Source organism: Tinamus guttatus, unplaced genomic scaffold (genome assembly GCF_059628265.1).
Source record: "Tinamus guttatus ecotype Peru unplaced genomic scaffold, ASM5962826v1 Tinamus_guttatus_pri_ptg000172l, whole genome shotgun sequence".
NCBI lineage: Eukaryota > Metazoa > Chordata > Aves > Tinamiformes > Tinamidae > Tinamus > Tinamus guttatus.
In genome coordinates this window covers 6,641,070-6,654,813 of record NW_028288706.1, presented here as the reverse complement: position 1 = coordinate 6,654,813, position 13,744 = coordinate 6,641,070, and the positions used below count along the sequence as shown (strand labels likewise).

General features: G+C 48.9%; 1 protein-coding gene across 1 annotated transcript in view; it reads left to right on the top strand.

Annotated features, from left to right (window-relative positions):
* The window catches only part of SYT17 (synaptotagmin 17), a 37,610-nt gene that overhangs the window by 7,195 nt on the left and 16,671 nt on the right, over positions 1-13,744 (top strand). Inside the window, exons 5-6 of the mRNA XM_088523202.1 lie at positions 6,835-6,955; positions 7,713-7,868. Of these exons, the coding sequence (XP_088379328.1) occupies positions 6,835-6,955; positions 7,713-7,868 (277 nt within the window). The remainder of the gene's footprint in view (positions 1-6,834; positions 6,956-7,712; positions 7,869-13,744) is intronic.

Below are 13,744 nucleotides of genomic sequence, written 5' to 3'. Positions count from 1 at the left end.
GTCATTATCATATATTTAATACAGCATCTGCTGGGTTGAAATAACACGGAGCGTATAACTGGTCTTCAAACTGTATTACGGCAGGGAGGGTGGGGTAGTTGTGTCCTTTCATGGCCAAAGGAGAAGCAATGGCAAAGGATCCTATGTCAACCGTGATGAGAAAAAAAGCAAAACAGCTTTGGAAATCTGTAGCTTTTATATGGTTGGAAAAGGCCTTTAAAATCATTGAGCCCAACAGCGGAGGTTTTGGGAGATCCTTCTTGTGAAGTGAGCTGTGTTTGCGCCCAGGCCCTGTGAAGACACTGTCAGGGTCACTTCTGTGGTTATTAATGTAACTGTGCTCTGGGGCCTTGAGCAGAACCACTGGCATCAGTTCAGCATCAGCTTGCTGCAAGAAAGTACCTGGGACATCAGTCCCTTTTGAGAAAGATTGGATGCTCCAGCTATTTTGTAAGCATGCAGACTTACGGTATAATCCTTGAGCAAAAAATGGTAAAGTAGTGATAGATTTATTTTTATCATGTTCCTGAAAGTAATTAAACTTTTTGTGTGTATTATATCTGACCTAAGTGGCATGTTGCATAAATGCATTTTGGACTAGATTTGAGTGTTGCCTGAGAGGCTGGGTAATACCCGATCGTTTTTGGAAACAAGTCCCAGTCCATGCCACCACTTCTCCAGCAAGGACAGGGCTGTTCAGTGTGACGGTCCAGGACCCAATAAAAACACAAACCAGGAGCTTAGCATATGCAGGCTCACCTTAAAGTTCCCTGCTAAGGATTCGAGTGCAAGGCTGGCACAACAGAGCTGTCCTTCCCTGGCTCCTGCAACCATGTGATTGCAGTTCGCAAGCCTTAGAGCCTTAGCTGAAGTGTTGAACTGGCAGTTCACAATTCACGTGGGCATTCTTCTGCCTTTGGAGTGATAAATTTGACATTTTTTTTTCTTATACTCTCCCTTGGTTAGTACAGGGACAGCCATTATTAGTTTCTTATTAGAATAAAGTGTCTATTTTGGCTTGTGAGATCATGATAGACTGGAAAGAAAAAAAAAAAAAAAGTACACATGATAGAAATGTATTTTGCATAAGGTGTCCTGGGGCTCTCAAGAGCAATGCAAGCCCATGGCCGTGCCTTTCTGATCATCAGTCTGCACAGGTGGAATTCAGGGCCGCGGTGGCAATTTGCAGCAGTTGACGGCACCAGCTGCCTCCAGGGATGGAGATCAGACTGAGGGAAAAAGCTGAGACAGGTACTGAGAAAAGCAGTAATAAGCAAGAAAGGAAAATTGAGGCATGGATGAGCTACGTAAAAGCAAAAGGCACAAAATGTGTGGGCTTTGCTGGCACTTAGAGAAGCACGTCAAGCTGGAGGGATATGGGAGATGAATGCAGACGACAGGAGCTGCAAGGAGAAGCAGCAAGAAGGAAGAGCAAGGCTCGTACCAGAGCAGCGAAAGCCGTGGTAAGGCTCCCGGCTAAGGGAATGTCTGTTCTGCACTTACTGGGTCCACCTGGAAAATGCTGCATGTGAGCTGTTGGTTGATGAAGGCAACTGAATCCTTGTCCCACACAGGCCTTGGACAGAGGGACAGAGCTGCTGCCAGGCTGGAGCTGGTACTTGATGCCAACCTAGTCAGGTTGGCACCAGCAAGACAGCCCCTGGGCAAGCTCTGGCACGTGCTGATTGATGGGGATGGATGGGTGTCTTCCAAACTGAGGGCACGGTCCAGCTCCTGCAGCAGACAGCCCCACCACCTGTTGATGGGTACCAGCACATCATGATCATCAGCAGAACATCTCTGTTATCACCCGAGGGGGTTGCTTGCCCAACACTTAACTTGGATATAACCAGTCTGATGCATCAGGTCACGCAGCATTGTGCCCAGCATGTCAGGCATCATGCTGGAGCCTCCCAGTATGGGTGAGTGGTGTGACTTCTCCTCACCCTTGAGGTGTCAGTTCCATACGTCACGCTTAGCTTCAGGGAAAAGGCCATACGTGTGCGTAAATGCTTCTTTGGTTTGGGTTGTACGTTCAGTGCTTAAATTGATTCCAAAGAGGAGGCCCAGGTGAGCTGCCATACAGTGTCGAACCAGAGCCAGGAAATGAGCAGAACTTATTTCCTTGCAGAAAATGTCAGCGCAGGTATTGCCAAATTCTTTACTCCTGGTGGGTGTGGAAGGCTTTTTCTTCCAGGATAATTAACATGTTTCTAGAGTGCAGTAGCTGGAGTAGTTCGTCTGTCCAGTCCCCGTAGGAACATTCTGCTCTCCTTAAATATGCCTGAAATGTGTGTGGCGATGCTTAATTACCATGAATGAAGTTGGCAGTCCTTGCTGTAACTGTGCTCAGATTCACACGTTTCTCTATAGAGACTAATTCTGAAACACATGTTCAAGACCCCAAGTTTTATTGACATATGATTCATTTCTTTTTTGGCAGATTTGAGTAGGCGGGAATAAATGTTTTAGACCAGCAGTAATGAGAGCTTGGAGATCATTCTGTAAAATTAAAAAAACACTTAGTTGTAGTGGGGAAAATAGCATAATTCCTTCTTTCTCCCTTCAGATTATGCCACTTCTATAAAAAAGGGAATAAGTATTGGACCTGCTTCAACCTTGTGCTATGAATGCAGTAGACTGATTGTCATTTTAGGAGCTGTCATCTGTTAAGTTCAGACTGCTACGTGCTTTGCTGGTATGGGTAGCTTTCCTATGGCAGCTTGCTGAGATTCTCAGTTCCCATCTTGGGAATAAGCCCACAATGCGTGTTGTTGTGCTGTTGTTTTTGCCTTGGGTAGGAAAAGCAGTACGGGAGCTTGCCATGCAGGTAATTACTGATCTCACGTACCAAATTCATCTTTGTCAGCGTTACACCTTGGCTTATGCAGTACATCCCCAAGAAGAAGCTGTCTTGGCATTTGACAGCGCTGTGTGTTGTTGAAACACATCTTGTACAGACATAAAGCTTTGGACTGATGAGAAAGTGAGAGGAACTTGCTCAGGGAGACCTCAGGCAGTGGTTGATCCAACATTGTGTCAGTGTGGAGTGGGGCCTGTGCTCTTACAGAGTTGCAGGAAATTGAATATGGAAGTGAGTCTGGGGATTTCCACCTGGCTTCTGTTTTTGGGATTTAGCCTGTCCAAAGCCTTGGCAGCTGCTCAGTTGAAGAATTGCTGGCACCCTGCTCACTAACGGGATGTTAAAATTGGCACTGACAAGTCTTGCTCATGGTAGTTTTCTGATCTTTCTCCTCCTGTGTCTCATCTGCTTCCAGTGGTCTCTTGGTGCCTCTTCTGCTCCCTGGGACGTAGCTCAGCCCCAGATCCTCTGGCTCTTTTGCAGAGAGAGGAGCAGGATACGCTGGTGTTGGGCCTGCTGAGGAGGTGCCATCATTGCCCTGACAGTGGGGGCTTAGCAGGGTCATGCGCCAGCGCTCCAGCGCTTCCTGGAAGGGTCTGCAGGCCTCTGGGAAGTCCTGTGGGCTCGCAAATGGGAAGAGACGGACACAGTTCCGTGTTGGGACTGTGGCCTCTGCGATGCCAGGCTGCAGCTTCTGAGACACTGGCTTCACGCGGCCATTGCGTGTCCGTGATGCTGCCCTTGGCGTCGCAGGGGTCGTGCTCCACAGCTCCGTCTGGTTGCTGATCTTACTGCAGAAAGAAAGCATCGGGTCTGGTAAGGAGGCAGAGTCAGGAGGGCTGCTTAGTCAGAGCGCTGTTGGAGGCATCGCAGCGGGTAACGCGGATCAAGGACGTAGCAGCCGAGCAGCGAGGCCTTTCCTTCACCCAGCGTGTCTGCAGGAGCCAGACCTGTGCAACCGCTAAAATAACATGTGCTCTTAGAGCTTCTTCAGCTGGTTCCCAGAATGTGTGAGCAGCATTGGAAACCTGAGGAGTGGCCTTAGCCCTGGAAACAGAGAAGGTGGGCAGGAGTAGATGGTTTCCTTTGGCTGTGCAGAGCTCGTTAGGCCAGAGAGGGTATTTTGTGACTCCTTTAGCTATGTAACTACTCAGCATCCGTCAAGCAGCTAACACTGCTCTTCCAGGTGGATGTGTTTTTCTCAGGTTCTCGTCCGTAATAGCTTGGCCTTCCATAAATGGCTGTTTTACAGGATATTGCAGAAAGCCTGTTAGAGCAAACTGTTCTCAGCCATTGGTTTTCTAATGTGCCTGGAGGTACCATTGCAGATAACCTTGAGGAAGAAAATCAATCTGAAACTTCATTAGAAGCGTTGCATAGATGTCTGTGCTGATGTAATGTGCTCTGGTTCCCATCTGGACCCAGGGTGGTTTTCAGCTATGGGATTTTGCTTGTGTTGTGGCAATGCAAAATAAGCAGTCTGGGGGGCCTGTGAATAAAGAATTGCCCTGATCTAAACAAGATGTGCAAACAGCATCAATGAAAAATTTTTCTTCCCCTGAGATGGCCCTGTTGTGTTTCAGGGAGGACAGAGAAGCAAGCACTTCCTTTCCTTGGGCACGGTTCAACCCAGATGGTAATTACAAAAGGGTCTGGATCAAAGACGAGCCCAAGGTTGTGCGTCCAAGTGATGGGGTAGGTGATACAGCCGGTAGAGCTGCAGAGAGGAGCAGCAAGGGAAGAAATGTTAATCAGAGCTCCGATGCGGGGCCTGGGCATCTTTTCGGCACCTCATCAGACAGGAAATTGCTTTTCCAGGGGTGCCTGGGATGGGGGCATCATCAGCATAATAATGGTGATGGAAATGCTGCTTTAAGGGCTTTGAGCCCAGGGGCTCCTCTGCGCCTCTCAGGCTCCCAGCAAGCTGTGCAAGGCAAAGCCAGCAGCGTTTTAGTTTCTTGATGAAAGGACCCGGAAAAAGTACAGCGTATTATAGTTCACCTTAGTCATAGTTAAACCCAAATATGCAAGAAGGCTCTTCCAGAGCTGCCTGCGTTCCTGTGTCCCAGGGGCACTAGCCCTCTCTCAGCAGCTCAGACCCCGTGTGAGATCTCACCCCATTCCCTATCTTGTCCTTTCCTGGCAGCGGGGACCCAGAGCAGCCCTGGGCAGCAGCCTTGTTCAGCCGAGGAGCCCTCAGCTCCTGCAGCTCCTGGCTGCAGTCGCCTGGAGGGAGCCCCAGGGCATTGCCCTGAGTCCTGGTGTGGATTCAGGTGACCCTTGTCCCCGGTGCGTGCCAGGCTGCCTCCTGCTTACCACAGCAATTTGGTGTTCACAGCACAAATTGTCTGATTGCCTCCTCCCAGCTGCTAACGATGTTAAGAGATTCCTCATCTGCGCCTCTGGAGTTCCCAAGAGTTAGCTTCTGTGTGGAGCCAACACCCCAGCGAAAAGAGCAGGGTGGACATTAAAAATGTTACTGGTTTGTTGCAAACACAAGCAGTGCTGGAAGGGCTCCTCACACAGGCTGTTTTGTGTGTCATGTCTTGGGGGAGCAGCAGTTGGTTATTGTGCTGGTAACGGGGATATTTTGCAACCCCTGTGTGAACCCCTTGGAATTTGGTGTTGGCTGGATCCAGAAGGGAGGATCCTGTGCCCCACTCCCTCACCCTGCGTTAGCAGAGGGCTGTGGAAAGTGTTTGCAAAGCTCCTGGACTGTTCCCTGCTGCAAGAGGCAGGACTGTGCTCAGGGATATGGATTGCGGAGGCCTGCTGGCCTTTGCCCACCCTGCTGTATGTGGACCTGGGAGAAGTAGTTTTAGAGAAAATCAAAGTAAGGACAAAATTGATCATTTGAATCATCTCAGGTGATCACCTCTCTTAGATCCTCACTTTGTGCAAAAATTGGGCACGACAGTTGCCTTGTGACCCAGCCAGAGGCCAACAGGCCTTACAGGAGGCGTGAGCATGTGTGAGTGTTGGGCCAGGTCTGCATGGAGATGGAAAGGATTTAGATTGCAGTCTATCCAATAGAGTCCTCATAGGGGCATTCATGAAGGCAGAGAGGTGAAGGATACTTTCAAGGTAAAACAAGAATACTGTATCAGCAGAAGACAATGTGCATGCTGGTAAACACCGCTGTGATGTGGCTCAGGAGGTGCTGCCAAGGTGAGGAGGCTTTCCTGGGACCAAGTTCATGTGCTGTCCCCTCTGCTGCTGCTGTGGTCCTCTGAGCCAGTTGGGGGCCTGACTGTTCCTCATCGCTGCTGTCTTTGCTGTCTGATTGCTGTCACCTAATAGTGGTGACATTCAAGCCTCCTGCTAGGATTGCAGTGCTGTGGCAGCTCCTTTCTCCTCAGGACAGGCTGTGAGGGTCAGCCCTCGTCTTGCCGCAGAGCCCTCCTGCTCCAGAGGGTGAGGAGGCAGCGAGGCCCCTCCACAGGCCAGACTGGGACATTGGAGTGAAGGCAGAACCGGGGTGGTTGCATTCACAGGGACACGCGGCGCACGTGCTGGTCATCCTGGGGCGATTGCAGCACCTCGCGGAGACGAGTGGTGCTGAGGGGAGAGGTTATTCTGAGCTGTCACATCTGCGGAGCAGCTCACAGTGCTGGGCCTGCAGCTGTGGTTGAGGTGAAGTCCCTGCGAATGGTGTCCTGTGGAATTCTTCTCAATGGGGCAGATAGAAACTGCTGGCCTTGTATGCACTGTTTCTTGTAGGTCCTGTTTGCAACAGCTATTGCAAACTAGTGAACAGTTACAGATTAAAGAGCAGTTCCTTGTCCATAAAGAGAGGTTTTTCTTAGGTCTCCTCAATACAAGGTGCCACCAGATGGTCCCTGGTTGCAGCTCAGAGCGTGACTGAAAATTGTTTGGGCACTTAGACAAATGGGGTTTATTTGATTTATCTTCCTGCTCTTCCCTTCCTTTTGGGCTTTGTTCTGAGCTCCCTCCTTCCCTTCTCTCTGCAGAACGAAGTTGAGCTGGGAGAGCTGCTGCTGTCACTGAACTACCTGCCCAGCGCGGGGAGACTCAACGTGGACATCATCAGAGCCAAGCAGCTGCTGCAGACGGACATGAGCCAGGGCTCAGGTAGGGGCTTGGTGCTCCAAGTTGTAGCTCATGGGCAGCAAGGTCCTGCACTGCAGGGGAGCCGAGGCTTCCCCACGCTCAATTCCTGTTGGCCCAAGACTTGGGGTATTTGTAGTGTGTGGTGTTTTATGTGTAGTGGGTAATGAAAAACAGTGTTCAGAGCATGTATCCTAAGACCAAACGGGTGGTGTTAATATCCTCCTTGGACTTTAAGCCCAAAATGCTGAATCAGAGCAGGAGCTTCTCCCATGTTTTCTGTGGCCGAGGCAGCCCAGCGGAGGGGTGCGGGACGCCGGAGGCGCCGCGTGCCTGTGAGCGGTGTCACTGACGGTGTCTGACCGCTCTGCAGGTCGTGTGGCTCTCCTGCGACGTGCACGTGCTGCTCGCTGCCGTTTCGATCGCTCCCTGCGCATGGCCTCACGCGCCCACCCCCGCTTGCTGCAGCGTCCGCCTGTGGCATTTTTCAAAGCGAGCAGTGTATTTGGCCTCTGTCAAGGCTGTCATTGATCATGCTCTGTGTGGCTTCAGTGGGAAGCGCTTTTAATCCCGCTGCCCAACTTCTGTCTCACTCGAGCGCGGCTCACAGGGAGCTGCACCATGCTAAAAGCCCCAATTGTCCCCAAATGTCATTTTCCAGCATGATACTGCTCTGCTGCGGTGGTCCCGGCTGTGCTGTGCCTCTAAGAAAGGTAAAGACTTTCCAGGGATATCAGCTCACATGCCGTAACGCCAAGCCTGTGCTTTGTGGTTTTGGCAGATCCCTTTGTGAAAATCCAGCTTGTTCATGGTCTGAAGCTAACAAAAACCAAGAAAACCTCCTGCATGAGGGGAACCATTGATCCCTTCTACAACGAATCCTTCAGCTTCAAGGTGCCACAGGAAGAACTGGAAAATGCCAGCTTAGTATTTACAGGTAAATGGGTCACTGCTCTCCGCTTGACGTTGCGCCATTTACCTGGGGTGAGCAGAAGGGCTGCTCTGGGCCTGCAGAGGAGCCCGAGTGGCTCAGTGCCTTTCTAGCTGGCCCGAAAGGTGTATCCATTGACAGACTCCTCAGGGAAGTGCTCTTTCCTCTGCAGAAGCTTTTCCTAGTGGTGCCACCTGCATAGGGACTGGCTGGGATCACCCCTTGACAGCCACCTTTGATGGTGCCACCAGGAACACTTTGGAGCAGAGGAGAAGGCTGCTTTGGTTGGACTTCTCAGCAACAGCTGACTTAAGGATGAAGGAGAGAAAAGTGATGAATGGTCCCAAAACCCAAGACTGCTTGTGGCAAGGGGCATTATCTGCCTTTGGACTGATGCTTGCCGCTGGTGTCCCCTTGTCACCAGCTGGTGCGTTCCCATCCAGTGTGCACGGGGATGGGATTCGAAGCCCTGCTGCGGTGTCCTGCTTAGCCCATGTCCTGGGACAGTGTTTAGGGCAGAGTCAGCAGAGCACAGCACAGAGGGGCCACGTCAGCCTAGGGGGTTCCGGCCTGTGGCACCCCCATCCTGTGCCTGCCCTTGCCCCTCTGTGCTGCACATGCACAAATTAAATTTTTCTTCTCCCCAATATCCCACCCCAGTTGCTCACCATCTCATGAAGGAGAGCAAAAATCTGCATCCGGAAAAGATATATTTTGAAATAATTCTGTTTCTTACATGGGAGAAACAGGTGTTGCAGGCCATACAAGGAGCCTCATTCCAGCCCATTAGTTTGTTTCCAAACATGTCACAACAAAAGTGATGCTGATCAGCAATTTAAGCCCTTCATGCTCAGAGATTTCCTTGGCAAAAAGTCTGCAATTAATAAGGGCTTTGCATGCGCGTCATCCTGAATATACCTTCCGTGCACAGTGATGAATTTGTTTGTGGCGTCTTCTGTCAGGTAATCTTGTGGCAGGAGTGAAATACTCGTTTGTCTTCCCCTCTTTCTCCTGGAAGAACAAAAGGCAAATGCAGAATACCGGGTCTAGGGAATCTGGGAGGGTGGGTGGAATTCACTGTTCCTCGCTGCAGCTGATGAAGTTGGCATTAATATGTGGATGCCTGATATTTTTAGTCTTTTTTTTTTTTTTCTTTTAGAGGAAATCACTCGAAAATTAGCTGATTCATAATAGTTTGTGATGCAGTTTGGATTTCAGTGACATGCCTTGAAGTGGTTGCTTCAGTTTTAAGTAATGTGTTTTTGGCTTTGAAAGTCCCAATAAATAATCCCAGGCCAGCGCGTACTGGCGTTGGGACGCTTGGAGCAGCGTGGGGTGCTCCAGGGTGAAGGGGCTGGAGGGTGAAACGCAGCTTGGGCACCACGCTGTGTTTGCCCTGCTTGGGTCTGGTGTCTGAGACGCGACCGTCTTTCTGGATGAGGCTAACCAAGGATGCAGGGACATCTCCAGTGGTGTGGGAATAAGGGGACTCAATGGTGATAAAGATTTTGAGACCTATTCTGTGCTAGCATAAATGGTCCAAACTGTGCACATGAATGCGATTGTATCCCCAGGATGAAACCTGGCACCAGGTTCATGTTCTGTGAGTGTGGACTTTTGATAAACCAAGCACAAGCCAGGCCTGCTCACAAGGTTGTATTCCATGCATAGTTTGGTGAGATGTTGTGCAGCTGAACATCCCATAAAATTCTTCGGGATCATCTACTTAAAATGATAAAGTGTAACTGGTTTCCAGAGTGGAGGACCTGTGCCCTGCAATGTAAGGGGCAGAGCCCGGACCCTCTGTTGCTTTGCATCCCTACAAAGCGGGAGGATAAACCACACTGTTGGGTTTTCCTATAGGGAGTTTTGACTGCAGTGCTGGCTCTTCTGTGGGTGTTTTGCTTTGTTTTAAACTTATTTTTCCTCCTGAAGTCTGCTCCATTAGGTCAGTTAATTAAATTTGTCTGGAGTCAAAGCCCAATTCAAAAAGGGAGTAATCCTTCTTTGAGGGTGGTAGTGATGCTTTGACTGGATAAAGACCGGCAAAGGCAGTCGTGGGAGTCAGAAGTGAGAATACCTTCAATAATTTAAAACAGCCTTTTTTAGTGGCTTCATATTTTGGAGCCAGTTTGCAGCTGTCTTTGTCTTGTATTGGTTTCAGTTGATGGCCATGGAGCAGTGCCAGGCTCTGTCAGCTGAGGTTCCTGGCTCTCTCCATGTAGCTGGTACCACATTGCAAACCCAAGCACCACCTGGGCAAAGTAAGGGTTTCTTTTCATGGTTTTTCTTGTGCATCTCGCATCAAATTGGTTTTCAGTGATCGTGGTAAGAATTGCATGCAGTTTTCCCATGACTTTTAAGAAGGCTTTCCATGCAGAGCATCAAACACGGAGTGTGGACACCTTTCTTCCCTCTCTTTTCCTCCTGATGCTCTGGAGAGCTGTACGTTGGGCTGGATGGATGATGCAAGAGCGGCCAGTCTCACTGCAGGTTCTGTTTGCTTAACGTCTTTGGAAAGTAAGGTGCATAGAATGAGCTTCACATTAGTAAGATTTGGGGGGATTTTGGATCAGTTTCTCTTCCTTGTGCATGTTTGGAACCAACATTGTAAATTATTGGCATTTACAAACTAAAAAACTTCTCCTCCCACCTTGGTACAGAACACCTTGCACAAGTTGTCTGTCTCTTGCCTTCTGTCCACCCACCTCAGATGCTCACAGCACTTGTCTCCCTAGATATCCAATTTGGGGCTGATTTTTGGAGGACAGGAGGAAGTTGCTTGTATGTGAAAGGTGGATGACGGGGAGTTTTAGGCGATGGGCACAGCCACGCTTTCCTGCAGTGCTGAGAACACCCGCTCCAGACAGCTCCTAATCAACAGAGGCCACAAACAGGAAAGCTGTTGATATTTGAACGAAGTCTAATGTCCTGACAAGAAAAAAATATAATTAGTGAGGCAGCAGCTAGTGGAGAAGATGTCTGATTTTAATTTACACATCAAATGTGTTGCCTTGGTTATGAACATCTATATACAAACTGTAAGAGAAGTGTGTGATTGTGGGGTTCCTTTTTAATTTTATAATTTTTTTAATTCTCGTGACCTCGAACATCTCCACTTGCCATTTGGTGTTTAAATACAGCTAGTTCACAGCTTTGCCCCTGGCAGACAGATGGGGCAGGCTGCCTCGCGCTCCCAGGAGAAGGATGGTGGCCCAGGGAGGCTTTCCAGGTCGAGCCAACCTTCAGAGAGACTCGGCCCTCTGGGGCCGAGCAGGAAGGAGATGACACCTGAAATCCAAACACAGCAGTGTTTTGTTAATGATTATAATGGTGTTAATAATCGCCAATGCTGTTTGTGCTGCAGTGAAGCCCAGATGGCCCCATAAAACACATTAATCCTCCAAGGCAAACCACATCTCAGTGACTCGCTAACATCTTTTAATCACTTACCATATTAAAATACAGCCTTTAATATCAACATTTATGTAATATATTTATCCCCGAGGTCTGTGGTGACTATGGGTGTCCTTCTCTGTCTCAATAAGCTCTTGTGCATGTTTAGATAACAAGATCCCTGATGCTCGTGAAGCCAGCCAGGGGTGCTGAGAGGTGCTGACGTGGGCTGTGGCTGTCGATGTGTGCATGACGGCTCATGAAATCCTAATAATAAATATTGACCGAGGCCCGCACAGCTCACGGATCCTCTTGCTTTCAAGCCGTCTGCAGGATGGATTCTCACCACTCTGCAAGAAAAAGAGAGCATGCCTCTGTTTTCTATTACGATTTAAGGCCAAGCTGTTAAACGTATTGGGGTTCCCCAGGAAGCCTGGCTGAGCAGTGAGATTTTGAACGCTTCATAGTGCCTCTCCATTAAGTGTATACCTCAATACTGTAATGGTTCTTGTCTTCAGACCCCTAGATCATTTGGATGCTTTATCCCGGGGCTCTAATTAGCGTCTAGCTAATAGAGAGTACTTGACTGAAATAAATTGCTGTCAATAGTGATATACTTTTGTTTCTGTATTACCTCATTTCCCCTGGCCTTTGGGAGAATTTAAGGATCCTTTGGTGAAGTTTGAATTTTCACAGAAAAAAATTTATTGTTAGTATCTGTTGCCACTGGTGTGGCTTGGGGTAGTTCAGTTTGCTTTGATAGCAATAAATTCTGCCTGCATTTCTGAGAAAAATACTGCCTGTTGTTTAAGGATGTGCATTTCTTTTGTGCCACTAGAACTGAGAGGAAAAGAATTGAGTCTTCCTTGAAATCCTGACTGGCTGTCAGAGACTGATATTTGTTTCAATATCAGGACTTCAATATCAGGCAAATCCGGACTTGGAATAAATGATTGCTAGTAACAGTAATAGGCTCTAGTGAGCACAGCCCTGCCCCATGGAGCCCTTCGTAGTTGTGGTTGCTAAAGATGATCTGGTACAGACTTTTTTTTCTACAGACAGATTTTTTGTACATTCCCTTGTGAACATTTTTTGGATGTTTACTAGGAAATGTTTTGAGGTGGTATTGATCCATGTGACGAGTCTGTGGTGCTAAATCGTGGTTGGTGAAAGGGCTGGGGAGGAGAGCAGCCTTCTCCTGCACCCGCCCAAGTGCTGGAGAGCACCTGAGCCCTTAGCTAGCGGGTGCTGGTGGTGAAGGGGCACAGAGTGTTTGCTGGCAGCGCTCCTCGTGCCCTTCAGCCTGGGCCCTGAGCATTGTCGAAGCCTTCACAAACCCATCTTTACCCATCACAGCTTGAGATAACGCTAACCGTTGGTTTGCATCCACAGTGGGGTCTCCAGACACCTTGAATCTGGTCCTGGCTTTTCCTCTGGCTGATGAGAATGTGGTGGAAGCTCCTCAAACCTTAAAACCCTTCTTGGCTTTTGTCTGTTGGCTCTAGACTCCCGTTATCTACTCCAGGCTCGTGGAGTAGCTGTTGGGGACAGACTGATGCTCTTGGTGTTTGCCTGAGTCGCACGAGTCTCATTGCATCACGCGGCTGGGATGCGAGGTGTCGAGCCTTGGCAGCAGCATCTTGTTATTACAGGCCGGTTTCCAAATGTTCCAGTTAGCTGAACAGGTTGAAGGTTGATGATGGTTTTAGCCTCAGGCTTTTCCAGAAATACACCCAACCTTTGAGTTGCCTTGCTGTGCAAAAGCGGGACCTTCAGATGTCTGAGCATAGCAGCATCCCTAGGAGCTGGTTTGCAGGGGCGGCAAACGCCAAGTGTTCGGGTTGTTATACGCCCACACTTGGACTTGATGTTTCAGATGCTCATATCTCATTTCTCCTGTTGCTTTTCATTTCCTTAAGAAAATACACAGACACTTACTCTTTTGCTCACATACACAGAGAGGTGGCGGGGGGGGGAGAAACACGACTATCTTCTCTAACATATGAGGCAAATGAAACTATTTCTCTCCTGAGCTGAAACATGGAAGGAAGGAGGTGGTTTCTGTTTTAAAATGCTATCATGTTGGGCACCATGGCATCTCATAGAGGCATAGATAGTTAAGTAACTTTCTGCTAGAGAACTGTGCCTGGATGTATGCAAGAACCCTGTATTTCTGAAGCATAGTGGTATCGATATATTCCACTGCGCATTGATGTTAGCACAGATTTTTTTGGGGGGGGATTTATACCTGTTTAATTTAGATGAGAATTTGGCCTTTGTGTCTGGTGTTATAAAATACTTCCTGTGTTTATGCACTGGACACCATATGGTCCTTGTTGAGGTCTGTCGAGGAGATGAGCTGTTCTGGGCACCTCCCACGTTCCCAGCTGCTTGTTCTCCGGGCCTGGTGGCCCTGCAACATGACCCAGCAGGTCCTCCGAGGACAACGCCTGCTCTTGGGTGACGGGAGAAGAGGAGGTGAAATA